This window comes from Aplidium turbinatum, chromosome 2, assembly GCF_918807975.1.
Source record: "Aplidium turbinatum chromosome 2, kaAplTurb1.1, whole genome shotgun sequence".
NCBI classification, from domain to species: domain Eukaryota; kingdom Metazoa; phylum Chordata; class Ascidiacea; order Aplousobranchia; family Polyclinidae; genus Aplidium; species Aplidium turbinatum.
The window spans coordinates 8,436,167-8,451,908 of NC_137473.1; the positions used below are offsets into that span (position 1 = coordinate 8,436,167).

General features: G+C 38.0%; 1 protein-coding gene across 1 annotated transcript in view; it reads right to left on the reverse strand.

Annotated features, from left to right (window-relative positions):
• LOC145764971 (brefeldin A-inhibited guanine nucleotide-exchange protein 1-like) overlaps nucleotides 1-15,742 on the reverse strand; it is a 50,894-nt gene that overhangs the window by 20,362 nt on the left and 14,790 nt on the right. The window contains exons 6-22 of the mRNA XM_082576689.1: nucleotides 15,386-15,499; nucleotides 15,069-15,134; nucleotides 13,603-13,656; nucleotides 9,508-9,559; nucleotides 8,634-8,753; nucleotides 7,983-8,036; nucleotides 7,326-7,433; nucleotides 6,430-6,556; nucleotides 5,716-5,769; nucleotides 5,191-5,302; nucleotides 4,131-4,253; nucleotides 3,311-3,547; nucleotides 2,670-2,778; nucleotides 1,790-1,991; nucleotides 1,326-1,472; nucleotides 699-869; nucleotides 18-102 (exon numbers count right to left, since the gene is read on the reverse strand). Of these exons, the coding sequence (XP_082432815.1) occupies nucleotides 18-102; nucleotides 699-869; nucleotides 1,326-1,472; nucleotides 1,790-1,991; nucleotides 2,670-2,778; nucleotides 3,311-3,547; nucleotides 4,131-4,253; nucleotides 5,191-5,302; nucleotides 5,716-5,769; nucleotides 6,430-6,556; nucleotides 7,326-7,433; nucleotides 7,983-8,036; nucleotides 8,634-8,753; nucleotides 9,508-9,559; nucleotides 13,603-13,656; nucleotides 15,069-15,134; nucleotides 15,386-15,499 (1,935 nt within the window). The remainder of the gene's footprint in view (nucleotides 1-17; nucleotides 103-698; nucleotides 870-1,325; nucleotides 1,473-1,789; nucleotides 1,992-2,669; nucleotides 2,779-3,310; nucleotides 3,548-4,130; nucleotides 4,254-5,190; nucleotides 5,303-5,715; nucleotides 5,770-6,429; nucleotides 6,557-7,325; nucleotides 7,434-7,982; nucleotides 8,037-8,633; nucleotides 8,754-9,507; nucleotides 9,560-13,602; nucleotides 13,657-15,068; nucleotides 15,135-15,385; nucleotides 15,500-15,742) is intronic.

Sequence of the window (15,742 nt, forward strand, 5' to 3'; positions counted from 1 at the left end):
CCGAACCACAAACCTACCTGGGTGCTGTGGAGATCGGTTGTAAGCATGATGATGCTGTATGCTAGCACGTAGGCCGCGTCTGCAGATGCGAACGTCTTTCCACTGTAAAATAACGTGCAAACAACGTTTAATTTGAGTTACTATAAAAGTAAGCGTAAATTTTCATCTACCATCATCTGCTAAACCTTATTCGTTGTTTTCTTTACTTAAAAAACTTTACGGTTCACCAAAGAACGCGTTCCGCTCCCTGTTCAGCAGTAAATTTAGGTTGAAGAGATGGGTACTTCAATACAACATCGGCCACCCCCACTAGTGGGGAACAAACCGACGATGGATTATGATGATGAATACAACCCCTCGGCCTCTTTGTGACTCTGAGGTGGGTAAACCTTCTTGAGTGTGAGAGATTAGTTAAAGTTATGATGAAAGATGATTAGCAAAGCTTAGAGAAAAGTGGGGGGGGGGATTTGAATCAACGCTTCTGGTCACCTTGAGGTAGTGATGAGAAGTCACCTAACTTATACGGGCATTGGCTACAACCGCACTTCACATACCCGAGTAGAAAGTCAGGTTGACTCACATTGACAACTTGATTAGCTGAGTTAGCCTTGCAGGCAGCCATGGTAACCGATATTACCATCAGCCCAATTCTAAGATATCACTAACTGAGAAAAGCCCGAAATGAAACAAGTACTCACTGGGGGTTACAGTCACAATATCTGCTTGCAAATTTCTCCATCAGTCTATCGATCTTCTGCGCCTCGCCGGGGAGTCGAAAGCCTTCGAGAAATAGCCTCAAAGCAGACACAAAGTCAAGCCCGGTAAAGTCAAGGAGATCAATATAAGCATACATGACTTCCTTGTTGAGCCTGTGACGTCATAATAAAACGTTGACGATTAAATAGGTTTGCGTAAACGTCAACATACAGTGATGTCTGACATGTTATTGCTGTAAATTGCATTATAATTTACGTTGTTGCTGATTGCTTTGTTGCAATGTTGCCTTAAGTTCCTTTGTCGTTTTATTGGTGTTTATTTTCAGTCTCATTTCAGTTCGCAGTTTCTGTCTCAGAGTAACCTAGCTGCATTTATAGCGGAATAAACTTCTGTAATAGAGGAAATGTAGATGGTTTTCTACAATGTCTACTCGTTTCAACTAATATAATCGATACGTGCAAAAGCGAGGATATAAACCATTATACGTAAGTACCCTTTCAGTCTTCACCACATAGCAATCTTCTACCGGGTGAACACTGCACATAGACGGCAACTAAGTATTTTTTTATGAGCCTTTTTTTATTTATTATATACAACAAAGTTCCTACTTTTCATTCTCCCCCAGATAATCCCCGACCTCTGCAGGGCTTAACCTCGCTTCAGACATTAAAAACTCGGCTATTTCGTACGCCAGCGAACCGATCATGCCTTGGGACTGTAGGAAGGCGATACCTTTCGTTGGCTTGCGGTTAAACCTGGAAAGAAATGTTTTCGAAAATGAAAAAAAAAATTACGGAAATTTTTTTATTTCTTGTGATTGACCCGCTTTTTAAAGTAGTCTTCAGCGTGTCCCGGATGTAAAAAGCTACTACACAATTTTTCTTCAAGGAGTTTGAACATTTCAAATATTCCAATTTTTTTTCTCAAGATATGAATTTGCTGCGCATGTGCAAGAAAAAGCAAATCCCGATGCTAGCAATACACTACAAACAAAATATTACAAAGTACAATATGACGTCACACCCAGTACAATTACATCATAAAGAGACATGTTCATTTGTTGTTGACTCACATTTCAATCCCTTGTTCAAGAATGTCCTTCTGTTGCTTGACAACCTCGAGCGCTTCCGGGTTATCAGCGGCGCCACCAGCAGCGCTATTGAGCGTGTGATCGGACGAGTCCGAATGCAGTGACACGTGACTTCCCATATTCGAGTTCGATGACGTCACGGACAGGTTGCTAGGGTGACCGGGTTCAAGAAGGTGTTCCTTTCCTGGTGGCGGAAACATTTTTAAAAATTGCGCTGCTCGCATTCAAACAGCGCAATGGCTCCGAGAGCAAAATCCACCATTTTTACAGTAAAAATGTAAATGCAAAAATGACGGATTTTGTTATCTGGGGGTCACGTAAACACAACACCAGCTTGACCGCGTGGTCCGGATTTAAAGCTCAGCTCATGTGTACTCTGTACATTGCCGGTTTCGTTAGTTTCAGCATACGGTACCACCTAATTTACTACAGAAAAAATAGCATTAAAGATGAAACAGTCTCATTTTCGAAACGTTTGTTCAACAAGAGTTTAGCATTTACATTTTAGACTCTTTGTTTTTGATTATGATACGTATTTTTCTTTTGGAAGTACCGAGCTTTCATTATCCTTTAAGTAAGAAGCAAGATGCATTTGGCTTTAACAAATTAGCGACTGGTAAACGGAAACTGGTGTATAAGCAACGTACGTACTAATATGAATTGGTCTATAGCGCAAAGCAGACAGTTCGCATGGGTTCGATTTCGCATTATTAAAAAGATTTTATATCTGAATCTGATCCGTTCAAGTGCAGTAGAGAGACGGGCTTCGGACACAAAAAATGTACATCGTCATAGAAAAAAGAAGAAAAGCATTCATTTATAAAAAAACTTCCTCCAGTAGGAATTACGCCCAGGTCCTCACCTAGATTAGACATGGAATGTGGATTGATGTAGAGCTCACTAGACCACTCCTGCATGCAGTGCATGATCTTTACAAGACATTCAAGGCTCTTCTTCCGCATGGCTTGATCCTAGAAGGAAAAACGAAGTGAAAAGGTTTAAGTCTACTTGGTAAATACAACTTTTTAACACAACTGCAGACAGGACGTCACTGTTTCGACCTCAGGACTCATCAGTGCAATATTTTTACATTGAAGACAGGTAGTGGCTTTGCTTAAAAACTGTTCTCCAACTGAAAATGCATACTGGTCGGTATGCCAAAAGGAGGTCGAATCAACGAGGTGGTCTCAAATTGGAGCTTTAATTTAGTAATAAAAATAAGAATTGTGTGTTTAATAGCGCTGTATCCATCGCAGATACGCATTGCTCTCAGCGCTTCACACAGCAGACAGTGTCAGTGCAGCCACATAGAGGCGTGGCCAAGTACATTATTTGAATCTATTCCTTCGACAGTGTCAAGCAGAAACAAGATTCAGTAGCACTTTTAAAAAAAGTCTATTGAATGATCCGACAGGGTATCGAACCCATGTCTACCGATTCAGGAACGGACACACTAACTACTAAGCCAATATTGCAATATATAAATCCCGCAAGCACACCTACCTGGGCTGGTGTAAAGCCGGTGTGGCTGTTGGTCATCTGAGCGATTTTCGCTAGCGACGTCACCAACTGATAGAAAATATTGGCAGCACTGATGTCACAATCGTAGTTGACGTAGATGTCCACCAGAAGTTGAGGATCGGAGCAGATCTTCAGTGTTGTCTCCAGCACCATCCACTTGTGCTGGAAGGAGGAAGACGAAGACTCCAAGATGTTGAGGAAGATTTCTTTGAAAAACACCTTTTAATAAAACAAAATGGATTGTAAATACACCTGAAAAAATCTCGACAGCAAAGATAAAATTTAATGAAAGTCGACAACCATATCTTAGTTTTTGTTGTTGTTTTTTTGGGGGAGAGGGGGGAAATAGCATATCTGTTGAAAGCAAATCAAATATAGTTATTACTATCTGAAGCCTTTACAAATTGTTTCACCTAACGGATCATCAGAAGGTCTTATTCAAAAATATTCAAGTTCTGATTTTCTCTCTTCAGTGGTTGTCTTTTCATATTATTTATTCGTCGGAAGCTAGTTTTGCTGCGTAATTGACCATGTAGATGTAGAACCATCTTTGCAAAGAAACAGATAACCTTGTTCAAGCTTTCATAAAACCCAAACCGGCAGAGTTTCTTTTACTTCATCGCTAATCACTAAGAAGATTCGTAAACAATTTTCCAATACGTACATTGCTAATGCTACTTAGATATATTAGTAAACAATTTTCCAATACGTACATTGCTAATGCTACTTAGATATATCAGTAAACAATTTTCTAATATGCAGTGCACATTTCTAATGGGAAAGACAGCTAGCTAAAACAAACCTGAATTTGCATCTTCAAGTGGACTTTAAAATTTTCAAGCAGCTTCACAAATATTTCAAGCGATAACATGAAGACATCCAGTACGCTGGACACGCCGTTCTTGCTCAGGGCCACGCATAAGTACTGTAAGAACAAGAGAATATTGTGCCTCGTTGTTTGACCAGACATGGAAGTTTTACATTAGGTTTGAAAATCTTTTTGAACATTATAAATAAATCTAAAAGCAGAATTGGAAGAAATGGAAAAGAAAATTTAAGAAATGTAAGCAAAAGCAGTCGACTGTCCAAGTTACAGAAAACAATTTGATCATTGGACGATACATCAATGCAAGGAACCAGAAAAGCAAATAGTATAAAAATAAGGGAATTGTAAGAAGTTGATGTTTAAGTTCAACAAGTTTTCAGAAATTTTTCGGAAGATATTGAACGGCATCACAAGTTACTGAACTAGCACTAACAATCTTGGTGGTCGGGCATACGTCCATAGTTCGAAACCCCCAAAATAGGGATATCTAAAGAAGGGGGTGCGAAGGCTTTTATTGCGTCTGATAATAGAAGGACTTTTGTTTATCGTAAATAATCTCTGTTTATTGTAAAATGACAATTGGAACCAATAGTAGTTTAGTAAAGCTTGTTATGATAACGTGCATTGCGCCATTAGTATCAAGCCTAGATATTCACTGCATGCTCATAGTGACTTGTTAATTCTTGTTACTGGTCAAACAACTACCCGTATACTTACTTTACAGCTTGCCTACTGCAAAGGTTTTGTTACGAAAAAAAGCTTACTGGCAACTTTTCAACTGTCTTTCCAAACAAGTATTCTTTAAATATGCTCTATGTAATATTTGCTAACTGTCTTCTGTAGGTTACTGTACCAGCTGCATGTCAAAACTTTCTGCAAATTAAAAAAACGCATGTTTAACGCCCTACAAACTACCGCCCTGGTAGTGTCGGGAGAATAAGGTAATCGTCGAGAGCCTTATCCCCTTCTTTAGATGTGCCTGCCCTACAATGCAACTACAGAGGTCACATAAAATGACATAACAAAATATACAAACCTGTTTTATGGCGTTGATAAACATCTCATTATTCTTAAACACAGGACCAGCCGACTGAAGTATTGATAACAACAAATGCAAAGACAGAACCTTCGACCGAAGCTCATGGGATCTGCAAGAAAATGAGAATAGAGTTGGTTATCAATGAAAAAAAAATCACAAACGAGGTTGGTCTGGGTGGTTCAAACTATTGAATATTAGCCTACGCTAATTAATAACACAACGGCTTTTGCAATCATATTAACAATACTCGTTGGTACCTTGCTCAATCCATTTTAAAAGCCATTCATGGTTTTTGCGCTTGGTGCTTTCAAATGCAATATCATTTAGCACGCCGGTCGTGAAACGGTGAGACAGCATTTTCACTTGAAACCGATTAATTATTATTATTCTAAATTGCTTTCAATAACTTTCTTGAATTTTTCAACTTGATAGGAAGGAATTACCAATGTGATCAACATTGGTAAGCAGTTAGAACATTAAGCCTCATTCACACTACACAAGCATTCCAAGCAATCAACATACTTTGGATCAGGTGGTCCTTCTGATAATAGCTTCATACTCAGTTTACAGAAACTCCTGAATGAAAAAAATAAGAAAATAAGTTAGATATCCGCTTAGAATCTAAGCCTTAGATTGTCACCATAACGCCATTTCTATATGTAGGTTCAGATCACACAAATATTATGTGTTGTTTAAATCACGAATTGGAAACCTGGGATAACAAATTGAGCAGAAATCATAAAAATTGACATTTCACTTCTGTTAAAGTTAATAGCTACTGTATTGATTTGATCAATATTACATTCTTCTTCTTCCTGTACTAGATCTCATTCCCGGATGTTGGGGTAGGAATAGGATATCGCATAAGTATTATTAGTACATCTTATAATAACCAAGTTCTGCACACAATTACATAATACATATGCAGTAAGCACTGCATAGCGCCGACATCGGCTGGGCGTTAAAAAACAGAAAATCAAGAAATGTCATAGTTAATGGCTTTTCAATTTGAATAGGCAAACATTCTCGATATATGTATGAGCAGTATCGGTATAAACTATTAACTGTATATCAAATATCAAAAAATCTATTTGAATAAACAATTTAAACATGCACCTTCGGGTTGCTTCTGATACCGCAGGATAGCGTCTAAATCAGATTCTTTTGCTGCTACTGTAGTAGTATCATTATTCCAAATAAAGTTGATAATGATACTTTATCACCAACAATGCATACCTAAAAACTAGAAAGGCATCTTTTTGCAAGATGTGGGAGAAATTGATATTCTTTCTGAGGAGTTCGTCATTGGCTCGCATTATATCAGACACGGAGCTAACTGAAGTGGTGATGGATGACACAGTGTCTGAAACACAAGGCGGTGGAAATGTTTATCTCAAGCAATATGTGCAACTTCATCTAAAACAAGTTTTGTTGTCAGAATTATGGTACATTCTGCATTACAAATAAACCACCACAAGAATGATGTTGTAAATTGAAAGAAATCTGCATTTTTACGACGTTTTGTCAATCAGACAACTGAATTCATCAAGCAGTTACGTCAAACACGACTGCCAGGTTAGCATACCAGCGAAGTTGTAACTACAAATGTAAAACATGCGATAAAGACGATATCAAAAATTCTAAATTTCAAAACCTCAGTTTGTATATTTGTTGTTATTTCTTTTATCATTATTTCTTCAATTCAAAATAGCCTGTCTAGAGGCTTTTAGTGGAAGAGTTTACGATAAAGATTATAGAAATGCATTCTGAGTGTTGGGTAAACGGTAACGTACTACAACAATCCAATAAATTTTTATGAAAACTATGCTGAAAATATCATTACTAAAAATCTGTAATGTCATCGACAAAATTCCAGAGGAGACATCAAGCATAACCCCCCTAAAAGCATCCACTGATATAAAAATTAACCCACTCCACAGGTCATCAAATGGCAGTGGTGGAAGCTAGAACGCCATGGTCGGGAAAAATAACCAAAACCAGTTATTTCTACATAGATGAATGATGGATTTTGCTGTCCGGAAAATCATAAAATCGCAAATACGAAAACAGCTGGTAAATGCCAATTGGTCCTCGTAGCTTTGATAGGAGTTTAATTTATGAAAGCAACTCACTCATTCTGTTGTAAGGAACACTTTCCGTCTGTGTCACCACAAAGTCGACGATATCACCTAAGATTTCTTCGACCACTTTGTCAGGATCGTCTGATGGGTCGGTCACATCTGCGTCATACCAACACAAAGAATGAACAAAACTGATGAAGTTCAAAGTTCAAAGGTTAACAAAAGGGAAAAAACGTTCTCTCTTATCTCTTGTATCAAACCATGGTTCTATGATCATAAATGCATGGGATACCTCACATTCGCGGCTAACCAAAGGCACTAAAACTGATTACTCAAACAAAAACACACTAATTCAAAGAAAATGAAGGGGTGTACCAGCAAACATCTATAAAATTTTATTCACTTGTAAAAACACACTAGTTTGCAAACCCGGGCCAGGTGGTGCAATTGCATACTACTACCACTTTCAAGGAGCCAAAGATATTATCAACATAAATTAAACGCTTTTTGCGCAATCTTGAATCATTCATGTATTATTGAACAACTTCGATCAAGCATAAATGAAATGCCTAGTTTCTTAATCTCTCTTTAAAAATAGCAAGAATTATATTACTTTACGTGTTTTTAGGTTTAAGTGTTATTTTTAAATTACACACTGAAGCATTTCAAGCAAATGATTTTGCAGAAAAGAAATGATGACAGCTTTACCTTCCTCAGGATCAGCATGTCCATTCACAAGCGGTGGTTCGGCACTTTCAAAGTCTGAAACAAAAATCAGGTTTTGCATTAATTTAATGTGGTCAAGAAACAAGACTCCCATCACCGTGGGTTAAACCCAGGTAGTTGTAACTGTAAGCCATCACCGAAAAAAAGCTTAACATTTGGCATACCAAGGTTTCGAACCGAGGACTAAGGTCTTGTCGATTGTGATGCAGAAGCTATACCGTTCCGCCACTAACCCGGTGTTCTAATCTGGGCTGTGGAGTCGGAGAGATTTTGGCGTCTCCGGAGTCGGAGTCGTCAAAAAAGGTGGATTCCGACTTTATACAAAACGATGAACAATAATGTTTTTAGTTTGCGATATGTTTCTTCAAATTATTGTTTCTTGTTCTCCGTATTGCGCTCAAAACTTTTCGAAAAAATTAAGTGTTTGTTCTTGTCAGTTTTTGTGGAAGCCGCTGTTTCAATTGCGATTACAACTTAAATGAAATTAAAAAAAATTAAAAACGACAAAAATTAAAAAAAAAAATCTGGCAACACTCGGAGTCGGTCAGTTATAAACCGAGGAGTCGGAGTCGTATATACTGTATATATTTTTCGCCCGACTCCACAACCCTGATCTTAGATATCTTGTCTTACCTTGGAAGCCACCGTCCTCAGATTCGGTAGCAGTACTTTCGGTGGGTTGCTTGTGTGGTACGTGGTTGGACGTGTCTGCAACCAAGCGCTTGTGGTGTTGGTCGCTTTCAGGGGCGTCGTCTGAAAAACCATATCGTCTGAACAACCATACGAGTTGGTCGATTCAATGGACAATGCTATTTCAACTATACTATGTAGCAAGCCGGAAAGATGCTTGAGTGTTTAAAATAAAAGAACAATTTCTTCGCAATGTTGTGGCAACTTCATTCACAACAAATTAATAATTAACATCATCTACTACTTTTAAACCTCAACTCTTAATAATTCTTCCTTTTCCGACATCAACAAATATTTGTAGAACATAGGGTACAGTTTGTTGCACCGAAAGACGCAGAAGTATCTCGGTGAAACAAATTGTATCAGCAAACAAAACCTAGCAATGCTACCGATTTTTAACACGATTAAAATGAAAACAAAACAATGCCACTACTGTGTTTCCGACTATGCAGCTAGACTTTCTCAAATAAAATACCTAAAACCTATTTTACATAGAACTAAAATAAGGAATGCTAAAAACGATTACGTAATAAGCAAGGTTCATTTGGCACAAAACTACCCATTGGGTCCAAGATTACACGACCGGGTGAGCAGTGAGCAGCGCTTCGTGATTTTTTGTGGAAAACACGAAGTCGAAAAAGCATCTAGGCTCCGAACAATCTCAAAGGATTCCAACGAAGGTTCACCGTTTGAACTAGACAAAATTATATCTCATGCAGCAAAGTACAGCTACAAAGCAACCAATGATATACATATACCGCACACAAAGAATAAGTCTTGCTGTCAATTTCATCAACAAACATTGCATTGTCAATACCTTGCTCTTGATCGCCGTTCTGGTCACTTGAAGTGGCTATATCATCGTTCTCCTGGTAAGCAAACAAAGGGTGATGATTGGTTATAAGAAAATTATAATCACAATTTTCTAGGGAGAAGGGGATAGTTTGTTCGGCTCAGCGAAGAACAGTTGAGTTTATTTTACAACAAGAAGCCATGTTTCAGACAAAAGAAGTGATAATCCGTGGTTTAATATGATATCGGAGTAAAATCATATCTTGAAATCGGTTTGCAATGGTATGATTCCACACAAACTTTAGGAATAAGGAGCAAATCAAAAGTTAAATTCGCTCGCTCTGGCTATAGGTGCTCATTTAAGCGGAGAGAACTTAATCCGAAACAAATGGCACACCCACCTAGAGCAAATAAACTGAATGTGCCACAACAGCTAGCTATTTGTCAACACTGGAATGAACCACATTCTCAGACAATAGTCGCAATGCATTGGTTATAAAAGATGGAAAAGCTAATCTTTAATCAATAACGCATTGATTTGGATTCTTGAGCTACATTTGAAGGCTATGTCCTTGCTATAAAAGACAAGGGCTTATGTGGTTCACAAGCAAAGCAGATATTACTTTGGATTTCACTATCTCGAATGAAGATTGTATGTTGAGTCATTGAACTTATGACTCAACAATTGCAACTGATTAAAATCGGCAAACCTGCTAGGCAACCTTCATTCTAAAACCTACTCGGCGTAATCATAAATAAGATAGAAACAACCAAACCACTGAAGACACCGCATAGTCTTCTTTATGAACATCGCATGCATTGTGATGCTGATGCAGTTTTCAAATCGATACACAATAGCTGATTCTATTGTTGGGGCTCAGCGTTGGTTGGGTAAAACCTCTGGGAGGTTTTTCCCAGTTTTCTCCGGGTAAAACCGGGTAAAACAGGGGGAAACCCTTAAAACTTCTAAATGTGCTGTTTGTGGAATTTCTTATGCAATATAATGACTAGCCAGCTGTTTAGCTGTTATCTCATGACATTTTCCATCTGAATTGCATCAATACTTAGATAAAATAGATAAAGCTTCGGATCATCACAGAGTGATATTTCAGGTTTTTCTTTTGACACTTCCTCATTCCTCAATGCGTACTGACTCACTGTCTGCTGGCAGTACCAAACTACCAATAGTAATTTCTTATTGAATTCAGATGGTCTACCTCCAGCCCAAAGACCACGCCAGTCAGTGTTGTGACTAATTGCTTCAATTTAAATTGCAGCTTGCAAACCAACTGATATCTTCCAGCACTTTGCCGGAAAGCAGTAGAAGTCGTCCACATAGCCTTCCCAGTCCGAGTCTTTCAGTGGTAAGCACTTTCCTAAAACGCTTCCTCCAACAGAAAAAAATAAAAGCCTCAAAAACGATGTCTAGTGTGATACTCTCATGGAAGGAGAAAAGTGAGAAGATTGATTGATTGAATCTTTATCCTCGGACTGGGAAGTTGTTCAATGTTGACAAGGAAGACTGTTGACATGTTATCAATGACTGAGATTATACCGGCTCTTTATCTTTTCTTTCTTTGGCTTTTGGTGTTCAAAGTTTACAGTTTTGCTCGCTGACTGCATGTTAGGCACACGGGAGCATCTGACTTGATAACATACTGGTATGTTCATCTATGTAAACTAATGATTGGACCAATGGACCTATCTATTATTAGATATTAGTAAATCACAGTATTTTTCTTTTTTTTTTTTGTAGGATGAGCACAGGAAATCTTATAGGTTCATTCAAAATATGATAGTAATAAACATTAACTATGAGGAGTAATCATTATTTCATTCACATTTGCAAATTATAACAACTCAAGTTTTTCCCAGTTTCCCCCAAAAGGTTTTTTCCAGTTTCCCCCAGGGTTTTACCCGGGTAAAACTAAAGTGGGGGAAACCTCCTTGACCAACCCTGTTGGGGCTACAGCAGAATAAATAACATGCAATGAGCCATCAAGAAAAAAATGACTTTTTCACTCAACAGTGTAAAAACAGCAACCTTTGCCGGGTAGAAGTGGTGTGTTCGACAATATGGTTCAGTTCTCATGCGTTAGAAATAAGAAGCATGCTGAGGATGTGCAACTTTTGTATATCATTGCATGCAATATATGTCAATCAGATCGGACTCGAAATCTATTTTTGTATGATCCAAATCCAATACTTCTCAATCTATGTGCCTTGGCGTACTGATGTGCCTCACACTTTTAGCAAGTGTGCCATATAGATTTTATAACACGACATCTCAATATTGTATTTCCATGCGTTGCAAATGTAGTAGGCTACAGACATCAAGATTTACAGTGTTGGGCCTAAAATAAAATATAAAAAAATCAATCAAAAACAAACATGTCAATACTACGGTGTTTGCAACGAAACACTGGCAAATGTTGATTGTTGAATTTGCTAAAAACTCTTATGTTATCACTGATAGCAAAAATTGCAGTTTTGACATTTTCAAACTTGAAACACACTGATAGTTAACTAAGATGTTAAATTAACCCCTTTCAACTAAATGGCGTAATGCCAAAGTCTAGCAGATCTGGACAGGGTAGAGGTTAGGTGACAAAACCGGGCCCGACCTGTTCCAACCAGTTCTTAGAGAAATGAAAGAAAAATTCAAGCGCTGTTATAACTGTAAAATACAAAGTATATGCCAAGCTCTCTGTCATACAGTCAATACAGTATGTGCAAATTTAATACCGAAAGTGAAACGTTTGATTGGAATTTCTATGAGGAAGGAAGTGTATTAAAAACAGAATTTGATTTTTGAGAAAATAAACAAAAACTGTGCTATTTGCAAGTTTTGACTACTACTGTGAGTCACTAAGACCAAAAATAAGCTTTTAGCAGTTCCTTTACAAAAATGGACCCTGCCATAACTCTCAAACCAAGATCAGCTGTCCCGGTCTTATCTTCAAGAATAGGCTTGCATACCTACTTAAAATTTCAACTTTTGAGGACCTACTGAATATGACTTGTTCCTAGAAGTACGTAGCTATATCAACTCCAAATAAAGACCACTACAGGCGAGTAAGCTGATTATTTGACGGTAAATGTTTTGAAACTGCAGTTTTCTAGATAACAGGAAAAAAGTTTTCAATAGACCGTGACCCGCAAGGTATAGAAGTTTGAGAACCACAGATCTAATATCCTAATTCTATACCTAGTCTTGTCTATACTCTATACGTCAGTGTTGAACATTAAATTCGGTGAAAAAGGTAAGAAAGACAACCATAGAGCAACTTTAAAGCTGTTGATATCAACAGCACGACACAGCCTCATGCACTATAAAGCAAGTGTAGTTAGCCGGTTGCCAATGAAAAAGATAAAAAATTGGTTGGGTAGATGAAGAAAATGTTGCACAGCCAGCATAGGTTTCCGTTTTTTACATCACTTCAATGTCACTAGACGTTGCAAGGTCTTCACAAATGAGATGGACAGATGAGCTTGACAAAGACTATGCAACAAGTGAGTGATCTTGTATTTTCCACGGAATTCAAAAAAAAAAATCATGCAAGTAAAATTAGTCAGATTGAGGTAAAACCAACAAAAATTATGTTCCAAAATAAGACAGCAAAATCAGTCATTTTTGCATTGAATGTTTTGCAGGGAACAAAACACAAACTCTTAGAAAACCATGCATATAAATCAACAAAAACATAAAAATGATTATAGTGGCAATCACACTAATTCAATATATTCCATTTAAAAAAAATGCTTGTCAAAATTGTACTGTACACCACTTGCTACTTTCTACCAATCCGCATGCATAAATTTTAAGAATGTTGGTTACAGCATAGACTATAGAGGAAAGTTGCTAGGCTTTTTCCTTTGCATGATATTATGACAATGTGCGTAGGCATGGTGATATAACGTACAGCAGTCTGAAGAATTAGTACCAACGATTGTATACGATCACCACAATGTGACTGCCGATGCAGCTGTGTCCCACTGCCCCATGCACCCAACAAGCAAATCAGTCCTTTTTTGCATTGGTGGAACAACTGCAGACGTTGAATCAATGCAAAAAACGGACTGAATCGCTAGCTTTGACGTCAGATAGAAAGCAACAAACCGGCAAAAGAGTTTTTTCTTCCTCAAACTTCTTCGCTAAACTTTCATCGTATTCCTGAAGTTAAGCGAACAATTATTAGTGGCAATAATTGCAATTGTTGGTCACCACTTCACCAGTATGCATGTTGTTAGTGTAAGACAGCACACCACATAGTTTAGGAGCATTGAGCCCAGGCAGTTGCATGCCATTTGTCTTTGTCAGAAGCTCTCAGTTTTACTCAGTGCGTGGGTTAAAAACTAAGTTTTCATTAGATGAAAATAGAATTGTCAGAAATGTTTTTTAACTCTACAACAATTGCTCCAATCCGAGAAAAAACACTATATATACTTAAAAACCCTACCGAACCTCACCTTTGCGCGAGTGTGAAATGAAAATCAGACGTGAGCCAATTCATTGACCACAACCCATGAGATAAAAAGTTATTGATTGGGTAACGGCAGAAAAGCATAAATTATTCATTAATTGGTAATCAGGCAAGGCCATTCATTCAATGCTAACACATCGTACACAAAAATGAGTTACTACTGAGTACTGTTACACTTACAGCTACGTGAAGATTCACCACGTATTTTGCTCTCACGCAATTAACGTTACCATTAAAAGATCACCACAATGAAATGCTGCTGTTTGGGCTTTACAAAAGCTATTAAACTGAAGTAAAATAAATTGGACAACTGGCACACTAGAAAACGTTTGACAGTTCATGCTAGTACCACTGATTATAGTCAGGGTTGCCAGGTAATCTGCAAGAATCTCGGACACCCATAGTCCGACGTTCGGACATTTTAGGACCAATAAAAAAAGACGATTTATTTACGGTGTAGTACTTTACTGATGTCACAGGAAATTATACGTTGACAAGTCCAAAATGATTTTCTTACCGTCGCAGCAAATAAAATTACGCAAATTTATCATTCTGTCCGAATTTCAGGCCATCTGGCAACCCTGGTTGTGGTGTGTAACATGCAAGAACAGCGAATTTACACATTTTGAAACGCAGAGAACTTATTACACGTACAACTAGTCAACTACTGAAGAAATTAGTTTGATCAATTTGGAAAAAAACTAAACTTTTACAGAATAAAGTTTTGCAGAACTACAAAGGCAATCACCCCAATGCGGTGGCGGCCTACAATTCAAGGAGCATCGCAAACTGTCTAATAAGATTCTTTTCTCTTTGATAGCCTCATCTTATCATCTTAGCCGAGACTGTTTTGACATAAAATCAAAGTACCGTAAGGCCACTGCAATTTGCAACAGTATATTTGCGAATGTTTCTATAATTCTGATTTTTGATTGTGTCTACTTGTTACGCTGGTATAGCCTAGATGTCTTATAGTGCATGTTGCATGCAAGTGAATTTGCTGAATTGTTCTCTTCGCTTCATATAGATCACAAGGTCTGAAACACTCGCTTCATAATAATGCAAAAACTACAAACAAACAAAACTATGACGTCATACTCACAGCTTGAGCTTCCATCCTTGAAAAGATGACGTTCAGCATTTGAGTCAAAGTCGCGCGAGCGGTGGTCTGGAAAGGAAAGTAAATATAGCGATGGAAATGAACCGGCGTCGCGATCAGATGTAACCGTAGTGAGCAACGAAAAGACCGGAGTTTCCAAAAGTATGTTTTATGTTTGCTGGTGGTGGCACAAAAGCACAATTACATTTTTACATACATACCGTAGTTACGTACAATTTATTTTTGTTGGTGGCACAAAAATACTTCATAACTTCACATAAATACAGAGTAAAGACCAAACGCTTTCCGATGCCACTTACTTGATTGACAACGTTCCTCGAAGCTAAGTAAATGTTGTAGCAAGTACGAACGGCTTGCAGTAGAGTTCCCTCGTGGATCTCACAGTTGTTACTTGTGACAGCAGTTAGCAGAACCTGAACAAGGCAAACTAGTCCAGCATCTTCTTAATCAGTGCACAATCAAACGTCACAATCTAGAGTTAGTTCTTCCAGACTCAAATCAAGCCATGGGTTTGGCTTTGTACAGCCCGTGAAGTCATTATCATCAGGTTAATGATGGTGTGAGGTGATGTTTCAGACTGTGACGGTTAGGCCAGGGCCACACACGGCCCGCAAACGATAGTTTGGACTACTTTGGTCTAGACTTTTCTTGGCCAA